Source organism: Mustela erminea, chromosome 1 (genome assembly GCF_009829155.1).
Source record: "Mustela erminea isolate mMusErm1 chromosome 1, mMusErm1.Pri, whole genome shotgun sequence".
In the NCBI taxonomy this organism is placed as follows: Eukaryota; Metazoa; Chordata; class Mammalia; order Carnivora; family Mustelidae; genus Mustela; species Mustela erminea.
The window spans coordinates 145,195,278-145,217,304 of NC_045614.1; the positions used below are offsets into that span (position 1 = coordinate 145,195,278).

Consider the following 22,027-nt stretch of genomic DNA (forward strand, 5'->3'; position numbering starts at 1 on the left):
TTATTATAGAATATGGCCTAGGCAGAAGTTAAGCAAATTTGACTGGTAAACTGTCTAAGGAAAACTAGCACTTTAAAAAAATGTGTGTGTGTGTGTGTGTGTGTGAATACCAATTATAGAGTTTATTAAAGGATTTTAAAATTTTTCCCTCAAGTGAAGTACCACATGCAAAATTTAAGGTGTTGGTAAGTGTGGATAAGTAGAAAATCCTTAAAAAGTTTAAAAGACTTCTAGAATGCCTTTATTCAATCACAAATGTGATTATCATTTTTTAAAAGATTTATTTATTTGAGAGAGAGAGTGTGTGCAGGAGGGAGGGATAGAGGGAGAGAGAGTGTAAAGAAGACTCCATGCTGAGTGTGGAGTCCCATGTGGGACTTGATCTCAGGACCCTGAGATCGAAACCTGAGCTAAAACGAAGAGTCGGACACTTAACTGACTGCACCAGCTAGGCAACCCATGATTATTATTTTTTTTAAGATTTTATTTATTTGAAAGAGGGAGAGAGAGTGCACATGTGGACACATGGGCAGGGGGTGGGGCAGAGTGAGAAGTAGACTGCCCGCTGAGCAGGGAGCCTGATGTGGGCCTCAGTCCCAGGATCTTGGGATCATGACCTGAGCTGAAGGCAGTCACTTAATCGACTGAGCCACCCAGGTGCTCCCATGAGAATCATTTTTATGTAACTTCTTCTGCACTCATTTTTTTCCTTTGCAAAAACTATATATAACATCTTTTCCTCAATCAGGTATTTGTTTCTGAGCTTAGCTCATACTCCTTTGAGGTACCCTTTTTTTAACAAAGCATCAGTGGAGTCCTGCTTCTGTGTAAGTCCCTAGTCTAGGTACTGTGTTTTACATCTTGCTTGCCAGTCACTGCTATCCTAGATATTATTGTGCATCATGGTATATCTATAATCTCACGCCCTCCTTAGCTCTGATATGAACACGCAGGTTGTCTAGAAAGTGCACACACACCCAGATGTCTTGCTGAAATTACATCATATGTTGTGGTAACCTTTTGTGAAATTCGCTTTCGACCACTATGTTCTTAAAGGCTTTAAAATGTGTTCTAGACACAGGGAAAGTGTGAAATAATTTTTAACAGGGCACCAAATGCCAAGACTAGCTGAATCAGGAGTGGCGCTAGTGTCTGAGCCTCCATGAATTGATAAGGTAATAATTATTTAAACAGTAATGATTAACAGGAAAGTACTTTGGCAGGAATCTCAGGAATCTATACTCCAAAGCACAGAGCATTCTGATGGTCTCTTTCTGATAAGGTATTGTAGGACCTGTTCATTCATTTGCTTGGTCTTCCCTCCCGTAGTGATGAATCACCAGCACCAGCAGCAGATGGCACCCACTCCCCTGAGCCAGCAGAACCACCCTCCTCAGAACCCACCAGCAGGGCTCATGAGCATGCCCAATGCTCTGACCACTCAGCAGCAGCAGCAGCAGAAGCTCCGACTTCAGAGGATCCAGATGGAGAGAGAGAGGATCAGAATGCGCCAAGAGGAGCTCATGAGGCAGGTATGACCTTCTGTGGTGCCTACTGGAGGCTCCATGATCCTACGTACCAAGGCTGGGGGTAGGGTAAATCTTTGGGCCATCAGGGTAAATCTTTCTCTAGAAGCATTAAAGGTCCAAAGCCTACTCCAGACCATATGAGTAGAATCCAGGTTTTTCTCCCAATATCTACCTGCCTTGTCTTCAGAGCCAGATGTATGAGTACGAGGACCAGCTGTGTTAGCATGGCTGTCTTTGGGTTCTACTGCTGATCTTTAGAAGAGGAGGAGGAAGACTCTATTCCAGTGATCTGTTGCTGTGTAACATTATCCCAAAATGCAGTGGCTTAAAGCATTAGCCTGTTTTATTATATCATACAATTTTCTGGGTCAGGAATTTGGGCAGAGCTTAGCCGGCTCATTCTTTTGGCTTCCATGGTGTTGATGAAGACCACTTTTAGTAGTGTTCAGCTGGTGGGTGGGTTGGTCTGGAGGGTTCAAGATGGCTTCACTCAAGTGTGTGGCATCATGATAAGGATTGCTGGAAGACTGGGCTTGGTTGGGACGGAAACCTGGGACGTCTATATTTGGCATCTCTTGCTAGCACAGCAGTCTCACTGGTGGGACACATTGCATAGCAGCTTGGGTCTCCCAGAGAGAATGTTCCAAGAAAAAAGAAGTAGAAGCTGCCAGTGTGTTAGGATCTGGTTCTGGAAACTGTCACAGAGTCACTTCTCCCATATGCTCTCAATCAAAGAAATATCAGATTTGCCCTAGATTAAAGCAGAGAGCAGAAAGGATGTTCCATGGACAAAATGACTTAAGAATTTGCAACCATCTTTGGTCCGCCATGGAGCATGAAAAAGATTTGGGAAAAATTGAAAGAGAATGAGAAAGGTAAATGTTTGTATACGGGCTCTGAGAGAGCGGGTATTGATCGGGTACCTTTGTGCCATACTGCCCACAATGCATTCATTCATTCAGTCAGTGGACAGAACGTTGCCCTGTGTCCTCTGTGGATCATAGCTGATGTAGCACTTCAAAACATGAATAAAACAATCCCTGAAGGAACCCACAGTTTTCTGCGTCCCTCAGTGGCTTGGTCTGTGCAAGAACAGAATGATTTCTTCTATGTTGCTAAACTAACGTAAACCATGTTTTTAGGTCTCATCAGTTTTGCTGGCTACTTTTTAGGGAGGAAAGCTTCATCTTATTCTAATTCTTGAGACTTTGCTTTATGACTCACACGAAGCAAGATACACAAGTAGCTTCCTTTCACTAGTTTAAGGAAATAAGTACTTTTAACTGTTTCAGGGGGCTTTCTTGGAAGAGCCTGGGAGTGTCACAGTCAGCGCTGCCTTTTCTTTTAGTCACATCTGATACTTTTAAAAATACACATTGATTTCTATAAAAGAATAATATATTTCTCATCAGATAAATTCTAGGATATAAAGTATCAATACAAAACATGGCAAATTAAAATAATTCCCTAGACATTGACTCTGACAATGAGGGAAATGAATATAAATTGTGCTTTGTTGTTCAGTAGAACTACCCTGAATTTGAGGAATACAGCTTTTATAATACAACTACAGTTGTGCCTTTTTCCCTGAGGATTTATGTCTGAAGGTTCATGGCTATTTCAGGGTAACAGTTGTTTATACCATTTTTAGATACACAGGATCATGTTTTTTAACAGGAAATAATTATATTACTACTTTCTGTCTTACGATAATAATTGCATTTGTAATGTTTTTTCTGTTCCATAATATAGAGTAAATGTAACAGTACCATAGTAGCATTTGTAACTTTTCTCTTAGTTTTATATTTAAATGAACTTTAATGCGTTTTTTTTTCTTTGCACAAATCTACAGACTGTTCTGCAAAGAATGATTTGTTTCTCAGTTTCTGCCACTTTCTGTTTCTTTCTTTTGCCCCACTGCCTTCTTTCCTAGAGAAAGTATTTCTGCAAAGGGCTGGGGGAAAGTGCCCCACATCATTTCCTTTATTCCAACCATAGGTGCCTTTGAACCAGGATGTAGTATTAATGTTCATATTACAGAAATGCCAACCAAGTTCATTAAACGCTGATCCCTAGAGGCTGTGGAACTTAGAGTATTTTGCTGCATCATACTGGGCAATGCTGCTGTATGGGACAGCAGAGGGAAATGTCCAGAGTTTTTTCTCCCCATCCAGAAGCAGCCTACTCCTCAGTGTCAAAGATACCATTTAAGGCCAGATGGTAAATAGTGTTCTCTGATACTTTTCTGGGGTGTTTGCCAAGATGCCTGGCTGTTCAGGTGTGGATTATGTCTATCATCTTGGTGGTTTTTATCTTCCTTTTTTTTTTTTTTTTTTTCCTGGTGATTTTCTGCTTCACTATTTGCACTGCTCAAATAATAAAATCTTTAAAAATTTTTTTAAAAATAAGATTTATTTATTTATTTTGAGAGAGCGCGTGCTTATATGTGCGTGAACCAGGGGGAGAGGGAGAGAAGCAGAATCCCCTCTGAGCACAGCACAAAGGGGGCTTGATTCCACCACCCTGAGATCATGACCCGAGCTGAAATCAGGAGTCAGATGGTCAACTGACTGAGCCATCCTGGCACCCCATGATGAGGTCTAAAGATTATAGACTTCATTTCTTCATCCTGTGCCATTCCCATGTCCTCCATGGGCAACAACTGCCTTAACCTCCTTAGCTCACTGGGCAGTCTATAAGGAGCATGGCTCTCCTTTTACTCACAGGGGGACCCTAGCTGTGCAGGCTTTCTTCTCAGAGTCCCTGCCTTGCCCAAACTTGACCTACCTGCAGTTCCATCAAGAGAGAATTTCTAGGAGAGAAGCCCCATCCTATTTCTGTCTCTGTAGTGGGAAGGGAGGTTGGTAAATTTAATGAGTAAGATGAACTTATTCCCTAATTCTTGGGAAAGTATCACCATTCTGAAAATTGTTATCATCCTTAGATATATAATAAATGTGAAAGCTCCTTACAAATTAAATACTGTGCAAATACTTGATTTCATCCCTCCCTCCTCTTTTTCCTTTCTCCATGCCATCATCCCTCTAGGCGTGTAATCTGATGGTGGTGCACTGTGGAGAAAGAGCCGCCTCAGTATTGGGTAAGCCCACGTGGGCTACATAATGCCAGGGGCTCACATGTTCACTCGTGGTTGTGGAAATCATGTAGAATATCAAGAAATGGTTGTAAAGGAAGTTTGATTACAGATCTGAGGTGAACCTTCAATATTTCAGGATGGAAAATGACTTTTTTCATTCTTTTTTCTGTATCTCCTCATTCCTTTATCCAACCAGTGTTTCTGTGGTGAAAAATAAAACAAAAAGATAAATGGGACTTGGCTACCTTTGGATAACTTGTATCTTACTAGACAGGCAAAATGATGAAATTAAAGTGATTACAACTCATCCAGATGTGGGGCCAGAAGGGTTAATTCGAACTGCTTCCTCCTTCCATCCTTGGCTTTCATTCCTGCACAGGGCAGAGTTCTGTGAAGCGAGCAGAAGGTACTTCTTTATTTCTCTTCAGTGGCTCCTCAGGCCAACAGGTTGTTAACAGTCCACAGCATTAAAATCAAAGGGCCAGTGAGGTTTTTGCTATCTCCCTTGATTAGGAATCTTCTGAAGTAGGAGAGTTGCATTAAAAATGGTCCCTACAACTTAGCATTGGCTGGTGTAGCCAAGTCGAACTTCTTATGTCCAATAACTGATGAGTTCTCTCGGGTTGCGGCAGGTGCTCCAAGCTCAGGGGAATCCTGGCCAAGTCTGCAATACACAGTCGTCTTAGAAAAGTGTTTCACTGCTTTCCACAGGCATCCATCGCAGACACTGTGGAAAGTAAATTTTTGTGAGACATTCTCGGTTGTCCATGATAATGAGAGTTTTATTATCCTTGTGAAATTTCCCAAACATGGAGAGACAGCTTCAAGTTCATAAGAGAAATGGCAGTTCGAGAAAATGCAACCATCTCAGTTGAAGGTGTACCTCTTGGTATCTTCGTAGTTTTTAAAAAGAAATTTGGATTGAGTTTGTGACATTTTTTCTTTTTTAAGATTTTATTTATTTATTTGACAGACAGAGATCACAAGTAGGCAGAGAGGCAGGCAGAGAGAGAGAGGAGGAAGCAGGCTCCCCGCCTAGCAGAGAGCCTGATGCAGGGCTCGATCCCAGGACCCTGAGATCACAACCTGAGCGGAAGGCAGAGGCTTTACCCACTGAGCCACCCAGGCGCCCCCATTTTTTCTTTTTAATTAGACAAATAAAGTTTTTTATTTTATTTTATTTTATTTTTACAAGTTTTTATTCATTTGACAGGAAGAAAGAGTGAGAGCACAACAGGGGGAGGGGCAAAGGAAGAGGAAGAAGCAGACTCCAAGCAGGGAGCCCAACCATGGGGCTTGATCCCAGGACCCTGGGATCATTACCTGAGTCTAAGGAAGATGCTTAACCAACTGAGCCATCCAGGTGCCCTGGAAAAATAAAGTTTTTAATTTATAAAAATATAATGCAGTAAGGTTTAGGTCGGTTGTTTTGTTTTGTTGTTTTCTGATTGAGACAAAAGAAGCATTTGGTAAGTGAAAGAAGCCAGGCCTTTATGATTCCCTTTCTATGACATTCTGAAAAAAGGCAAAACTATAGGAACGGAGAATAAGTAAGTGGGTGCCAGCGTTGGGTGTTGGAAGGGGCTGCCTACAAAGGGGTAGCACTAGGAGATTTGGGGGATAGTGGCACTGTTCTGTACCTTGATTCGGGTAGCTGTTTCACAGCCCATGGATTTTTCAAAACTCAGAAATGTACACCACAGGAGCGCCTGGGTGGCTCAGTGGATTAAAGCCTCTGCCTTCGGCTCAAGTCATGATCTCAGAGTCCTGGTATCAAGCCCCACATTGGGCTATCTGCTCAGCAGGGAGCCTGCTTCCTCCTCTCTCTCTGCATGCCTCTCTGCCTACTTGTGATCTCTTTTTGTCAAATAAATAAATAAAATCTTCAAAAAAAAAGAGAGAAAGAAACATACACCGCAAAGAATGGATTTTACTGTATACCAGCTAAAATAATAAGAAAGTAAAATTATCACACTAGAAAGACAAAACATACATTCATTGTGAAGATGGTGGTGATTTCTCTCCAGTCTTTGTATGTATCTGTGCGTATGCTTTGTTTTTAAAACAAAATTGGTAGCATATCATACTTCTGTTTTATTTTCTCTTCTTTTTTTTTTTTTAAGATTTTATTTATTTTTTTGACACAGATCACAAGTAGGCAGAGAGGCAGGTATAGAGAGGAGGAAGCAGGCTCCCTGCTGAGCCGAGTGCCCGACGCGGGGCTTGATACCAGGACCCTGGGATCATGACCTGAGCCGAAGGCAGAGGCTTTAAACCACTGAGCCACCCAGGCGCCCCTATTATCTCTTCTTCTTAATAATACTGGGACATCGTGTATTTATTCTGTATGAGCCATGGAAGTTGTGCTGTGACTTTGGTTGGATCTATTGTAAGCTGCCTGGGATCCTTCCTACAACAGGGCTGGACATTATTTTGTTTAAATTACCATGAACCACACAGGCCCACAATGAGTATAGAATATTCTGCTGTTATAGCTTGGAAATCAACACAGTATTTGCTCAGTATCATAAAGGGCACGTTTGCAACTTTACCCAATGAAATGGAAAGTTTTGGTAACCGGTAAGGAATTGAGAAACAGGCTTCTCCAGTCACTATTTACTCATCTAAAAGAACAATTCCTTGACATGAAAACAGAGTCCTGGCTTTATCTGAGCAGAGTATTTCTTTTCATGTGTATTATTCATTTAGTTAGGAAGCTGGGGGGTGCCTTCTGCCTTGAAGATTTTAACCCCAAGGACTTCCTGTCAGCCCTCAGGACCTGGAATTCTTAAGTGGAGAAGCCTTAGCTTCCCTTTGCCCCTTCTCAGAGCCTGCCTTGTTGAGAAACCATTATTATTCTTAGACGAATTCAGCCCTGCTTTTACCCTGGGTCCGTCCTTTAATTGGGGCTGGGGCTCCGTGGATAGGAGAATGCAGCTTGTCAAACAAAATTGCTGACTAAGCCTGGCCTCTAGTTGCCAGGGCAACGGGGACGAGGACAGAGGGTTTGGGCGGGAGGCCTCGGAATTCTTCTGGCAGGTCTCACAGATTTCTGTTAGGCCTGACAGCCACTACGGGGTCCGGCTGGCCAGCTGGCTGGCCTCGAGCAGCCATTCCTGACCGTGGGCCCGGGAGGGACACGCCCGGCTGGGAGCAGCGCTGCCCTGGGGAAAGAATCTGGAGTCTGGGTTTTGTCATGTGAAGAATAGCTATTTAGAGAGGTTAGAAAGTGTGGTGTTACAGCAGACCGTGAAGCATCAATGGTGGTGGCTATTTCATGAAGAGTCTTTCCTTTAGTCACTATAATTTAACTTGTAGAAAAGCATTTCATAGAATCCGGTTGCAGGGGTGACTGGGACATCAGAAGTCATGTTGTCCAACCAGTATGGGACTCCATGTGTGGTAGCCTGGCTCGTTAGGTTCATTCACTGATTTGCTCAGCAAATGCTCCGATCCTAAATGCACAGCAGGGAGTGGACAAACTTGGGCCGTCCTCTCCAGTGAGCTTCAGTTCCAGCTTCCGTCAAGTCCCAGAAATAATCCATTTTCTAAAATGTCCTGGTGCTCCGATATTGTTGAGGAATAACACCAATTTGAGTCTTTTTATAAGGACCCTTTTTAAAAATGTAAATTGAACACATTTTTCAAATGTGACCACATCTGCACAAAGGAAAAGGAGCTTCATATTTTCTGATCTTCATAAGCTCACCACGGTATGAAGAAACAGACCATTTCAAAAGCCATTCAGCTATTATTTTTTTTTTCTGAAGTGAAGAGAGAATATCTAAACTGTGAAGTTTTCTTTAATGTGATTCTAAGGGGTACAGATTCTAGAATAACACGGGGTTGTGGTATACATCCTGAATTGAAAGAGCAGCAAACAGGCCAGGGATAATCATTATGGCCTCAACAAATGTCTTCCTCCAAATGGTTAGAGTTTTGACTCTTCTTCCATACCAATGGTCTGGCAGCTGAGCATGGATGATGAGGTATTTGAAAAAGAGAGACTCCAGGAAATGTGACAGTGAATTTCTAGAATCTCTTGGCACAGAGTTAAAGAGAAATATACATTGGGAATTTTTTTTCCTTTAAGAAGGTAAATAATTCAGTGTTTTGAAGTCCCTGAGGGTTTTGGCAGAGACAGCAACTTTGCTGCACCAGAATAACTATTTTAATGTTGGGATTTCAAAACACTGCCTTTATTTGATTTTTTTCATTTGTTTCTACTCACCGCACCCTTTATAATTAAAACAGTGCAGTCCTCCAGTTTTGTGGAACCCCTGGCCACACAGGCTTCCATCATTAGAGCACCCTCAGAAGGGTGATTGTCATCGTGTTTTCTCTGAAGCACATTCCAGCGAGGGCAGGAGCTGCTGGCTGTGGAGGCTCCCCCAGCCAAGGACAGCCTGGGCTGCAGGATGCTTTCAACTGCTGTTTGCTTTCTCACCTCCTCTGTTGATTTATTCCACGGACAGACTGCAGGCGAGTGGGGAGCTGGAAGGAAAGGGGGTTTGAGGTTTGCTCCCAGGGACATCTTCAACTTACAAATCAGTATTTGTCTTTCACATCCCTCTGGATATTTTACACCCCACCCCGTTGCACAGCTGCTAGGAAAGGGGTTTGGTTTTTGTTCTGTTCTGTTTTGTTTTGTTTTCTAACTCACATATAATTATTCGTTTCAGAGACCTAGATGGACAACCACAAACTCCAAAAGAGATTCTTAAGCCCTCATTTTGCAATGGTCTTTCCACCCTCAGCTTGGATAGAGAAAAAAAATACAGTTGTGGCAGGGGACAGAAGGGGTGGGGTTACTAGGGGCAGCTTTCCAGATCTTTCTGAAACCAGTCTTTAAAATCTGAACTTACAACTGTGCTTGATGTGTTGTGAGTTCCCAGGATACTAATTCCACCCGTATACGTTTAAAAGGACCATAGAATATGTCCAAGTCAGTCTTTTTCCCAGTTGGACAGGGAGAACTGTGTTTGGGACAGCGAAACAGGCTGTGTTACCCAGTCCTTCTCCATACTGCCTAAAGGAAGAGGGCTGGTATTTTCATTTGATAGCTGGGAAAAAAGGCTCAGAGAAGGAGATCACTTGCCCAATTCCCACGGCCAGCAGGAGAAGGAGCCGAAAATTGGAGATCTTCTGACCCCAGCCCTTGGTTTTCCTCTCTCTGCCACACTGTCAGTCAGTATGGAGGCTAGGAGAGCACTGGGGGGCCAGATCTGGGGAAGAAGTTCGCTTGACTTCCCTATGCTTCAGTTTCCTTGTCTGTAAAATGGAGACGGTTGGGTTATTGTGAGGATGAAATACTCAAGTGCTTAGAACAGTGCTTCCCACATAGTAAATGATATGCATGCTTTAGCTAACATCTCTGCCTCCTAAAACATACAACACTATCAGTAATTCCTTCTGTTGCCTGCCTCTCTGGACTAGGTTCTTTATCAATATGCCTTTAAATCTTTACAATGGCCCAGCAAGGTGAGTTTTACAAGCACGCTCTGTCTATGTTGTTGGTTTTCTATTTTTATTTATTTATTTTTTTCCAGATGAATAAGCTGTCAAGGAAGGTTAAGAATTTAGCTCAAGATGTTATAGGTAGGGAGTAACTGAGCTGGGATTCGAACTCCAGTCTTTCCGATTCAGGGAAGCTTTTCCTCCTCTGCAAAGCTCTGGACATGTCTAGGAGCATTTAACGTTCCACAGCTGCTTGAGAATTCCAGTGGCCAGCAGCCCAGAGAATTGAGAGAGCCAGTTCCACCCCTCAGCAGGACTAGTAACTAGAAAGCCCTTCATCAGATCTGTCTCAGATCCTCGGCAGAAGGAATCTGTCTGCAGGACTAGTAACTAGAAAGCCCTTCATCAGATCTGTCTCAGATCCTCGGCAGAGGGAATCTGTCTGCAGGACTAGTAACTAGAAAGCCCTTCATCAGATCTGTCTCAGATCCTCGGCAGAGGGAATCTGTCTGCAGGACTAGTAACTAGAAAGCCCTTCATCAGATCTGTCTCAGATCCTCGGCAGAGGGAATCTGTCTGCAGGACTAGTAACTAGAAAGCCCTTCATCAGATCTGTCTCAGATCCTCGGCAGAGGGAATCTGTCTGCAGGACTAGTAACTAGAAAGCCCTTCATCAGATCTGTCTCAGATCCTCGGCAGAGGGAATCTGTCTGCAGGACTAGTAACTAGAAAGCCCTTCATCAGATCTGTCTCAGATCCTCGGCAGAGGGAATCTGTCTGCAGGACTAGTAACTAGAAAGCCCTTCATCAGATCTGTCTCAGATCCTCGGCAGAGGGAATCTGTCTGCAGGACTAGTAACTAGAAAGCCCTTCATCAGATCTGTCTCAGATCCTCGGCAGAGGGAATCTGTCTGCAGGACTAGTAACTAGAAAGCCCTTCATCAGATCTGTCTCAGATCCTCGGCAGAGGGAATCTGTCTGCAGGACTAGTAACTAGAAAGCCCTTCATCAGATCTGTCTCAGATCCTCGGCAGAGGGAATCTGTCTGCAGGACTAGTAACTAGAAAGCCCTTCATCAGATCTGTCTCAGATCCTCGGCAGAGGGAATCTGTCTGCAGGACTAGTAACTAGAAAGCCCTTCATCAGATCTGTCTCAGATCCTCGGCAGAGGGAATCTGTCTGCAGGACTAGTAACTAGAAAGCCCTTCATCAGATCTGTCTCAGATCCTCGGCAGAGGGAATCTGTCTGCAGGACTAGTAACTAGAAAGCCCTTCATCAGATCTGTCTCAGATCCTCGGCAGAGGGAATCTGTCTGCAGGACTAGTAACTAGAAAGCCCTTCATCAGATCTGTCTCAGATCCTCGGCAGAGGGAATCTGTCTGCAGGACTAGTAACTAGAAAGCCCTTCATCAGATCTGTCTCAGATCCTCGGCAGAGGGAATCTGTCTGCAGGACTAGTAACTAGAAAGCCCTTCATCAGATCTGTCTCAGATCCTCGGCAGAAGGAATCTGTCTTCCTTCTTCCATGTGATAATCCATAAATAGTTTGAGAACGAAGGTACACCCCTCAGGTGTCTCTTCTGGTTAAACAGTTCTCTGCTTCTTCGTAAGACATGACACCAGCATCCCTTCCAGCCTGATTTTTCTCCTCTGGTCACTCTTTGCAAAGCGTAGAACGGAGACCTGGATGCAGCCTTGCCTGTGGAGGTTGACAGGAGGTAGGCAAGTCTGTTGGAATAGCTAGAGAAGCAGTGCTGATCTGCTGCTGGAAATGGAACAGAGGTTTGGAGCATGGACATATCCAGGAGACAGGACCCACAGGGCTTGGTCCTTGTCCACATCTGTCTCCCTTTCTAGAATGCTCCGTGAGGTAGGGCACTGTCTGTTCATTGCTCTGTCCCTGCTGCTGAGAAGAGTTCCTGGTACCTGGTAGTTTCTATAGTATTTTTTTTTTAAATAAATACATGTACAAATGAATGAGTTGTTATGGGGGCTGGGAGTCAGTGGACTTGGATTTTTGTACCCGTGGTGATGGCACTAAGAGAAAGCTTGAAGTTGGTAGGAAGAGCTGCTTTGGGGCCAGAGGAAGAGTGGATTGTGAGATGTGGGGTATCCTACCCCGGTGGGACACTGTTATTGAGGAGTCCAGAGCTGGGAAAGGGGAAGTTGGCTGCTTGCTGAGGTTCTGGTGGTCAGGGAAGGCATTCTGGAAACCGTGGTACAACAGAACTTCTAAAGGGGGGTGGGATATGGCTAGATGTTGAGGGACCCAAAGTAGGAGGAGTCTGGGAAACTGAAGGCTTGTGGGAGGACTGGATGGGGGGGGACCTTGGGACGGCATCTGTGGTTAGACCTACTGGACTAGAGTGGAAGTGGGAGATGAGAGTCAGACCCAGGGGCTCAGATGTGCCTCCAGCTTAGCATTTGTTCTGCGTAGACTTGGGGGAGCAGAGGCCCCAGCAATGGTTAGAGCAGCTGCTCTAACCACTCAGGTGATTACACCCACCCTGAGTCGGGGCCTGAGTCTAGTCCTAGACCAGCCTTGGCTGACTGAGCCTCTCTTTCCACATTCGTTTGCTGTGTCCAGTCCCACCGTCTTCTGTCTGTGGTTTAGCTGTTTTACCTTCATCAGTCCTGACGGCTGCTGCTTGGTCAAACCAAAGTCAGGCGTGTAGGGCAGCAGATGGCATGTGGTAGCCAAAATCATCCTGAGGCTGGGCTTTAATTTCATACCTAAATTTAGTTGTTATTTTTGAAAAAATCCTCCCTTGTTGGGATTCAGACGTGTTAGTGACGTTAGTCCTTTTATTTCCAAACTTTGGGTTTTGTGCTGCTCTTTTTCTCCTTCATGAGCAGAAATAGGAAAGTATTTTCATTCAAAAAAAAAAAAAAGGTACTTAAAAATATGGAACTATTACATTATGAAATGAAATATAAGTGAAGTGAAACTTCTCACTATTCTCCATGTATATTGAAAATTAATTTTATGTGATATACGAAAAAGGCTTACAGACCTGTCCTTACTTAGAAAAGAAAGAAAATTGTTTTCTTTTGCTGACTCATTGTGATGAATTCACACTTGGATTTAATCTTTCCAAGGTGAAAGTTCATCAGGAAGAAATGTCAAGACCATTCAGTATGGATCAGTTCCGCCTGATGGATTGACTTCGGAGATGGTTTGGTCTTGGTTTTTGCTTTTGTTTTCTGGGATTAGAATACAGAACATGAGATGATAATAGTATTACTTAGTTCACATTTATTAAATAATCGTGTGGGTAGATGCTGTCATTTTCCCCACTTCATAAATAAGGAAGAGAAGCAGCGCCTGGGTGGTTCAGTTGGTGGAAAGTCTGCCTTTTGCTCAGGTCTTGATCCCAGGGTCCCGGGAGCAAGCCCCATGTTGGGCTCCCTGGTCATCAGGGACTCTGCTTTTCCCTCTCCCTTATAAGAGCCCCATCCCCCCACCCCCCCCCCCCCACTTGTGCTTTCTCTCTCCATCACTCTCTCTCAAAAAAAAAAAAAAAATCTTAAAAAGGAAAATAAATGAGGAACAGAGAGTTTAACTGACTGGGAGATGGCAGAGTCAGGGTTCACATCCAAGTGTCTGGTCCCAGAATCCATGATTCTGACCACTGTGCTCTCCTGCTTCTCTTCTGTCTTAGGAGCAGGGAAGAAAAGAGTGGGATCACCACACAAGGATGCAGTTTGTGCCTGGTTAGTTGAGATGTATATGTAGGCTGTTATTTTAATTGTATTTGTGGCTGAAGATGAGAATTGAATGTTCTTAGTGCATTTTTTCTTTTATTACTAATCACCATTTAAAATATTCCCATTTGAATTCCAGTAATATTTCTCATTTATTCATTGAGCAAATGTTTGTTGAGTACCTGCTGTATGCTTAGAGTGTTATAGGCAGCAAGGATTTAGTTGTGAGCATGACAAAGATGATTTCTTGCTTTGTGGAATTTTCTAACATTCTAATGGGAAAGACAAAAATACTTAAGTTGCTGTGAAGAAAATTCAATGCAATTTCTGAAGAGATAGCATTTGTAGGATGCAGACATTAAATGAGGTATGAACTTTGGGAAGATCCGGAAGGGTATGTTCCAAGCAGAGAGAACACTTGCGCAGATGCTGGCAGTAGGAAAAGCAGAGAGAAGGGGGTGAGTGAGGGGAGCATATCAGAGACAAAGGAGGGGAAGTGGACAGGCTGTCACATAGGGCTTTGTGGGCCACCATCCAGATTACTGTAGCGGGGGAACCAACGTGATCTTCATGTTGGTGGCTGTGTGGAATGACCTGTAGCCCAAGGATAATCTTGAAGAGAGTGTTGCCCCCTATGAGAACTTCCTAACTCACACTAGTCTGATGTATATTTCAAAGTTGCTATTCAAGTACATTCAACACTCGCTGTATCTTGTGAGTCGTTAAAAGGTGGAACATGATAATGTGAGCCCCCTACAGGCAGAACCTAGGATTGCTTCTTTGATGACATGGAGCCTTTAGAAGAGTTGGGGAAATAACAATGCTGAGGAACTGGAACTTCGGTTATCTTTAGAGTAGCAGTAGTGGGAACAGATGTGAATTGGGAGAGATGACACAGTGGAACATTTTCTCCAGTCTGGTATAGGGTCTTTCAACTTCGGTTTTTCTAGCCTTTTGAATTTTATTTATATATTTAACCACACACAAGCTTTCTCTTAAAAATATATGTTGTATTGGGCGCCTGGGTGGCTCAGTCGTCAAGTGGATGCCCTCGGCTCAGGTTATGATCCCAGAGTCCTGGGATCGAGGCCCACATAGGGCTCCCTGCTTGACAGGAAGCCTCCTCCCTCTTCTGCTCCCCTCTGCTTGTGTTTTCTCTCTGTATCTCTCTCTATCAAATAAATAAATAAAATCTTAAAAAAAAATACGTGTTGTATCTATTTGAAATATGCCAGGAGTAATTTAAATAAAAAGGAAAGTTTAGAACTATATATTTTATAGCTAGGTTCTGATATTTTTTTCTTACAATTTTTAACATTTTACTTTCATCTTACATGTTACTATAGATGACAAAAAATTAATATATATTATGTGTGTGTATATGTATATATATACATATATATATTTTTATACAATGAAGTTCCAGAAATAATTCTTACTATATTTAAATTCAGACTACCTGAATATTAGAAATTCAACTAATATTCTTAAGACTTAATGGTGAGAAAATTTTGTCAGATGGAAGGAAATGGAGCAATATCTTCAACTTGATGTTTAAAAGAGCATCTGTTTAGGGGAGTGTAGGGGAAAGGAGGGAACAATAAGACAAGACAAGATCAGAGAAGGAGATAAACCATAAGAGACTCTTAATCATAGGAAACAAACTGAGGGTTGATGGGGGGAGGGAGTGGAGGGATGGGGTAACTGGGTAATGAACATTGGGGAGGGCACTGATGTAATGAGCACTGGGTATTATATAAGACTGATGAATCACAGACCTCTACCTCTGAAACTAATAATGCACCATATGTTAATTAATTGAATTTAAATAAATTTTTTAAAAATAAAGGAAACAACCAAAAAAGAGCATCTGTTTAGGGGTAAACCCCACATTTATTTAGAATGGTTATAAAATGAATTGTGATAGTTGAAGTTGATTTTTTTATGTTAACGAAGGTTATTGCCCAGAGGATCTGTGCAGTTACAGATTATAAAGAACTAGAAATTATATCATTGACTAGATGTTTTCAGACCGTGGTTTGTGTGTGTGAGTGTGCTTGGTGGACTTTAGGCTTCTCCCACTGGTTCCGTCCCTATGATTCTTCTGTTTGAGGCCTTCAGCTGAGCTTTGGTTGGAGAATAAGGTTTCTAACACACACTGCCTGCCGTATAAAAACATCTGTCAGAAAATATCCCTTTGTTGTTGGTGTTTTTTGCTTTTTATGGGTAACTGAAGAAAATTTGTTAGGTATTTTGGTTATTTGCAACCTGGATGAAGAGAAGTGAGCCAGAAGCCCTTCCTAGACAGGATGTTTATTTAAATATTAATTAACAATGCAGTTTCATATCAATCAGGTGTCTCACGTTTTGTAAGAGTCATACTACCAAAACTGCTCATTACAGTACAATGAACTCTAGTAACCGAAAGTTTTTATTGCCGATGACTTCACTAGACCTGTCTAGACAGCAGTTACTCTCTAAAATCATAGCATGTTAGGGCTGGAAGAGATCTAACAGAGATACCGTAATTTAAATGGCCTAAATATTCTGTTTGCCGTTGTAGCCATGGTTTTGGGGTTTGAGGGATGGGAAGACCAATGACTTCAGGATGGAAAGTGGGAAACTGATAGGCATAAATACAGGAAGGGCCTAACTTTGGTTTTGGATGCAAGTATAAACATATAAAAGTATTCTTCTTTGGAAAGAGCAGCAAATTTGAAAGGAATTTGATGTCTGCTCCTGTTTGTCAAAATGGGAGAGACTCCCTGGAGGTTTTACCTAGAGAAAGTGATTGCAGTCAGATTCATAACCCTTTGGATTGCCTCTCTGGCAAAGTCATGCCAGCCAAAACAAAATAATTCTAGCGTTCTAATTTTCGCTAATGTAATCCATATGCTATCAGTTTGTTGTTAGTGGGATTGGGGTTGGCTCTGCACGGTTCCCCACCCTTCAGCCATTTGAATCAGGTCAGCTAGATGACTAGTCAAATAGAAAAACCGATGGACTGACAGACTTGTTCACTGGCTGTTGACCTAGAACTCCTGGCTGTTGACATAGAACTGCCAGCTATGATTTGATGGAGAGCCTGACTCTGTAACTCCCCAACTTTATGGGCCTGTTAGTGGCAAAGACCAGAATGTACTTGCTGGGCCAGAGGAGTTCAGCTGCTTTGATTGATTTAGATTTGGTCTGAGCACCTGGGATAAAAATAGTTTTGTCTTTGAGAAAGTGTCTTGACATCCTTACGTGACTGGGGTATTTAAACACTTGGATGGGTGGGACAGTCCCCATGTAAGTGTGCTGAGATAGACACTAGCTGAGTTTCTCATTAACTTGGTGAATGTCAGAAAGTGACTTACGCCTGGGAAGCTTTCTCCAGAGAAAGAACAGTAATGGTTTCCTGATGATTTTGACTGATTAGGAACACACATGAAGTGCTTTGTGTTTGGTGAAAAGCTTTCATGTGAAATATACTTTGTTCCGATCCTTGTGACAATGAGTGAATAACTTGCCTCTCCCTCTGTCATATTTCTGTAGGAAGCCGCCCTCTGTAGACAGCTCCCCATGGAAGCCGAGACTCTGGCCACCGTTCAGGCTGCTGTCAACCCGCCAACCATGACCCCAGACATGAGATCCATCACTAATAATAGCTCTGATCCTTTCCTCAATGGGTAAGTTAACATTTTGGAGTGACTGACTTACTTTTGCTTTATTTATTACGTGGTTTAGAGTATAATGGGTCTTTGTTTATGTTGGGGAAAGGTGGGGAGCTGGGAGATTGGGGTGGGGATCAAGGGAAGCTGTCCATTTCCTGGTGTTGGTAATTGTGCTATGGTTGTGTAAGATGTCCTTGGGGAAGCTGGGTGAGCTGTGCACGGGGACTGTGTACTCTTTTCACATCTTCTCTGTGGGTCTAAAATGGTTTTACAGTAAAAAATGTAATTAACACAAAGAGACAATGTTTTTTAAAATATGAAACATATGAGCAAGAAGGAAAAGATTATTTAGCCAGAAATATGTTCATGAGTAGAAGTAGTCAAACCTTAATTGTAGCTTTTTAAACACAAATAAAGGACAGTTGTCTGTTTCCTGTGTCATTTCTGCCCTTGCAGAGGCTTGTAGCAAACAAACAAGTAGGATTATGGAACTTAGTAAAAACAGAAAGAGAGGTTAAAAACAAGGAGTAACTGAAATAATGAAGAAAGGGAGTTTTTAAATTTTTTATTTAGAAGTATTACAAATGCACAGAAAAATATAAAGAATGACATAAGATTTATCCAGGTATCCAACACCTAGATCCCTAGATCTTAAAGTATTATGCCATTTTTTAAAAGTATTATGCCATTTTCAAGTATTACACCATCCCCACCACCACTGATATCTGTTCTTTTCCCTCCCTGGTGGGAGCCACTGTTCAGAAATTGGTGTGTGGTGTGTGTCCATCACACATCTTTTTAAATTTCCTATTGCTTGCTAAAGTGTACATTCATAAGCAATATTCAACACTGTTTTCTTTTTTAAAAATTTACATAAAGGGTCTCATAGTCTATATTCAGCACAGTGTTCAAATTATTATTTTGAGATAAAAAGGACATCAGCATCCATTTACTATGACTGGCCGGTTTTATTTGCCTAGTCTTTTCATTTCGCTGACATCGGTGTGCATGTCAGAAAATTAAAGGGAGGTGCCGATTCGGCCTCCCTCCATTCCCCGGAAGGTTGGGCAGCGTGACAGAAGTAGACTAGGTTAGGGGTTTCATGACTCTTTTGCTTTGGGAATTCTTGATGTGGGCTCGCACTGAAGTTTCCCCATGCTTTGCTCCCCAGAGGGCCCTACCATTCGAGGGAGCAGAGCACTGACAGTGGCCTGGGGTTAGGCTGCTACAGTGTCCCGACGACTCCGGAGGACTTCCTCAGCAACGTGGACGAGATGGACACAGGTGGGTGCAGAGCCTACAAGTCATTGCCCTGTGCTTGCCTTTTTGTATCGTCCCTTCGGTCGTGGTCATTGGTCATCTCCCTTCTAAGTCCAACCAGAAACACTTTATCTCAACAATAACAGAAAGGACAGCTGAAAAGCCTCCCAAGCCTCAGGCACTATTATTAAATTCTAGTCCTTTCTCCTTTGTTTATACAAAGTACGGTTTTACGTACAGGCACAGGATTTTAAAGTCTTCCCCCGCCCTTCCTTCTCTCTCTCTCTCTCTCTCTCTCTCTCTCTCCTTTGCCCTGCTTCCTACAGCCCCTGCTCACAGTTGGATTGATGCCACTGTCCGCTCTGCGGTTCTTCCACAGTGGGATATTTTTGCTCTTCTCCCTTCAGTTGTCATGTATGGGCCACTTTTCCTCTTGAGAAATGGGACTGGTTTATAGTGCTTCCCGCATGCCGTTTTTCTCATGTTATTAGCTGCATTCGGGAAGCCATTGGCAGGGCCATTTGGAAAGTTAAGCCACTCAGGAGATTCTAAATTGTCATCTCCCAGGTCCCAACATGGTAACGATGTCTTCCTTCAGCAGTTAAAGAGAAGAATCAATATTTTTTCTTTAAAAAAGAAAAACGAACACAGGCACTGTTGCCGTTGTCCACAGTGCCTGTGTTCGTTATGCGTTCTTAGATGACTGTCATCTGTGTCGTAGTCTCTGAAGCCAGACCACTGGTCAGACCAGAGTCCAAGTCAACCGGGCGCCTTAGGAGTGCCATCGGTCGGAGCAGCTGCCTTGGGGTCTCTCTGCAGGTCGTCATCCCTGTGTTGAGAGGCTAGCACAGACTGTCTTGTGAGGAGTCACACGGGAATAGTCTGAAGCGTTTGTTTTGTTATTCGTCGATTTATTACTTCAGTTTTCTCTCCCCCCCCCCCCCCCCCCCCCGCCTCCCTCACTTTCTTCATCTCTCTCTCTATTTTTTGGTGTGAGATTATTTTGTCCTCTTTGGAACAGCCTTATGAAGTAGCTCCTTCCTATATTTAAGGATTGTTTGCTTTCAGCTTTTAAACACTGGGAAGCCAGTAAAGATAAAAAAACAAAAGTTAAATTAAAAAAATTCAGGAGATCTAAATCTAAGTCTGACCCTTAAAGGAAAAAAAAAAAAAGAGATGGGTTCTGTTCTGTGGCTTTTTTTTTTTTTTTTTAAGATTTTATTTATTTGTCAGAGCACAAGAAGGGGGAGCCGCAGAGGGAGAGGTAGAAGCAGGCTCCCCACTGAGCACGAAGCCCAATGTGGGATTTGATCCCAGGACGCTGGGTTCATGACCTGAGCTGAAGGCAGACACTTCATCGAATGAGCCACCCAGGCATAGCCTATGACTTTTAAAAATGGCTTCAAAGTAGGGACTGTTTTGAAGCCAAAGTGTGGAATTAAGTGGTATTCTGGAAAGAACATAGTCTTTGTAGACAGGCAGCCTAAACTGAATCTCTGTTTCTCCACTTCTTGGTAGTGACTTTGGGAAAGTGCTAGAACATGCCAAGGCCTTGGATTTCTCACCTATAAGTGGGAGTAACATGCTTACTTCGTGGAGTTGTGGGGAGTTATGAGATCACATAGCTTGGCCCACAGTTCTCTTCCCCCTCTTCTGAGAGGCTGAAGTAATGGACAAATTGAACTTGATCAATGCTAGGCTTCCAAGTTAACCTGGTTAAGTGAGTGTCAGCTCGTGAAGTCTAGGGTCCTGTCTGTGAAGTTCTTTCTAGGAAGTAGGCATGAACCTTCCTAAGGAAAGAAAAGTAGCACAGTAATAAGATGAGGAAAAGCTGGGGATGGGCACAGCTCCAGTGTGGCTAGAAAAGGTCTATGAGATTCACTGACCACATGCTGAATGGAAACAAGCCAACCAAGCACACTTCCCTTTGCAAATCACACATAGAAACAACAGCTGGATGTGGTGTGGAATAGAGTAAAGGGAATAGCAGGAGCAAAGGTGGGGAAATCAACCACTCTTCCAGAATATTCTGCAATAATCATACTCTTTTAAGAATTGTCTGGTTTTTCTCTCTCCTCCTTTTTAATGGATAAAACTGTTAAAGGCCAAAAAGATCACTATGTGATGACAAAGTTGATCCAAAGAGAGGTATTTTAAGATTGTTAACCTAAACAAAGAATCTTGGAACTAGCCTCCTCATGCTTGCCATGTCTGAGGAGAAAGGATAAGAGAAATTCTTTAAAATAGATTTTGTTTGGCTTAAAAAAAAAAAAGTGTTCTTGAGTTATTAGTAGAGATCAGTAGAGATGAATGGTGCTAACTGGAGATGAGGAAAAAAAGACACCCAGCACTTTATTATTTTTTTTTAAAGATTTTATTTATTTCTTTGACAGAGACAGATCAGAAGTAGGCAGAGAGAGGAGGAAGCAGGCTCCCTGCTGAGCAGAGAGCCCGATGCGGGACTCGATCCCAGGACCCTGAGATCATGACCTGAGCTGAAGGCAGAGGCTTTAACCCACTGAGCCACCCAGGCACCCCGACACCCAGCACTTTAGATTGGATAGTTTTCCTGGGCAGATACTTTCATTCAGCCTCATTTCTATCTGTTATGTTCTAGTGGGTAGTAAAAGTTATTTGGGATTTCCTGTTCTGTTTTGATGCTGTTTCTTACAATGTATCAAATTCGATGTTTTGATCATGTCGAACTTGTCAGATTTGATGTTGAGGTCATGTCAAACTTGATATAATTTTCCCAAATTACTGCCTTTTGCAATGGAAATCCTCTAAAATAGTGCCAAGAGTCACTGATTTATATGGGTTACAGAAGAGCCATTAAGCTTTGCTATCACCAAAATGCAAGTTTGATTATGTTTCCCTCATCACTTGGAAAGATGCAATTTTTCTCCTTGGAAAATGCATTTGGTTAAAGTGAATTATCCCAGTTTTGCTCAGAATAATGATATTTCTGTGCACAATTTCAGGAAGGCTACTGTACTTCTAAAACACAAAAGCTAATTTAACAAGCTTTTTAGAAATGATTCTGGGGTGGAAGCCGGCCTTAGTTACCAATGCTTCTGTCTCTGAGGTGTATATATATTTTTAAGATTTTATTTATTGATGTGAGAGAGAGAGCAAACTTGAGAGGGGGAAGGTGAGAGGGAGGAGCAGACCCCCTGCTGAGCAGGGAGCCTGATGTGGGACAGGATCCCGGGACTCCAGGATCATGACCTGAGCTGAAGGCAGTTGCTCAACCAACTGAGCCACCCAAGCACCATCTGAGGTATATTTTAAACCTTCAGAAAATTGATCAGGGCTATTTGAA

The 22,027-nt window shown here is 42.7% G+C and overlaps 1 protein-coding gene across 3 annotated transcripts in view; it reads left to right on the forward strand.

The window, feature by feature from the left end:
* Positions 1-22,027, forward strand: part of WWTR1 (WW domain containing transcription regulator 1) — a 139,158-nt gene that overhangs the window by 112,366 nt on the left and 4,765 nt on the right. For all 3 annotated transcript variants that reach the window (XM_032345783.1, XM_032345773.1, XM_032345793.1), the window contains exons 4-6: positions 1,330-1,532; positions 17,327-17,460; positions 18,617-18,729. In XM_032345783.1, coding sequence (XP_032201674.1) covers positions 1,330-1,532; positions 17,327-17,460; positions 18,617-18,729 — 450 coding nt within the window. The remainder of the gene's footprint in view (positions 1-1,329; positions 1,533-17,326; positions 17,461-18,616; positions 18,730-22,027) is intronic.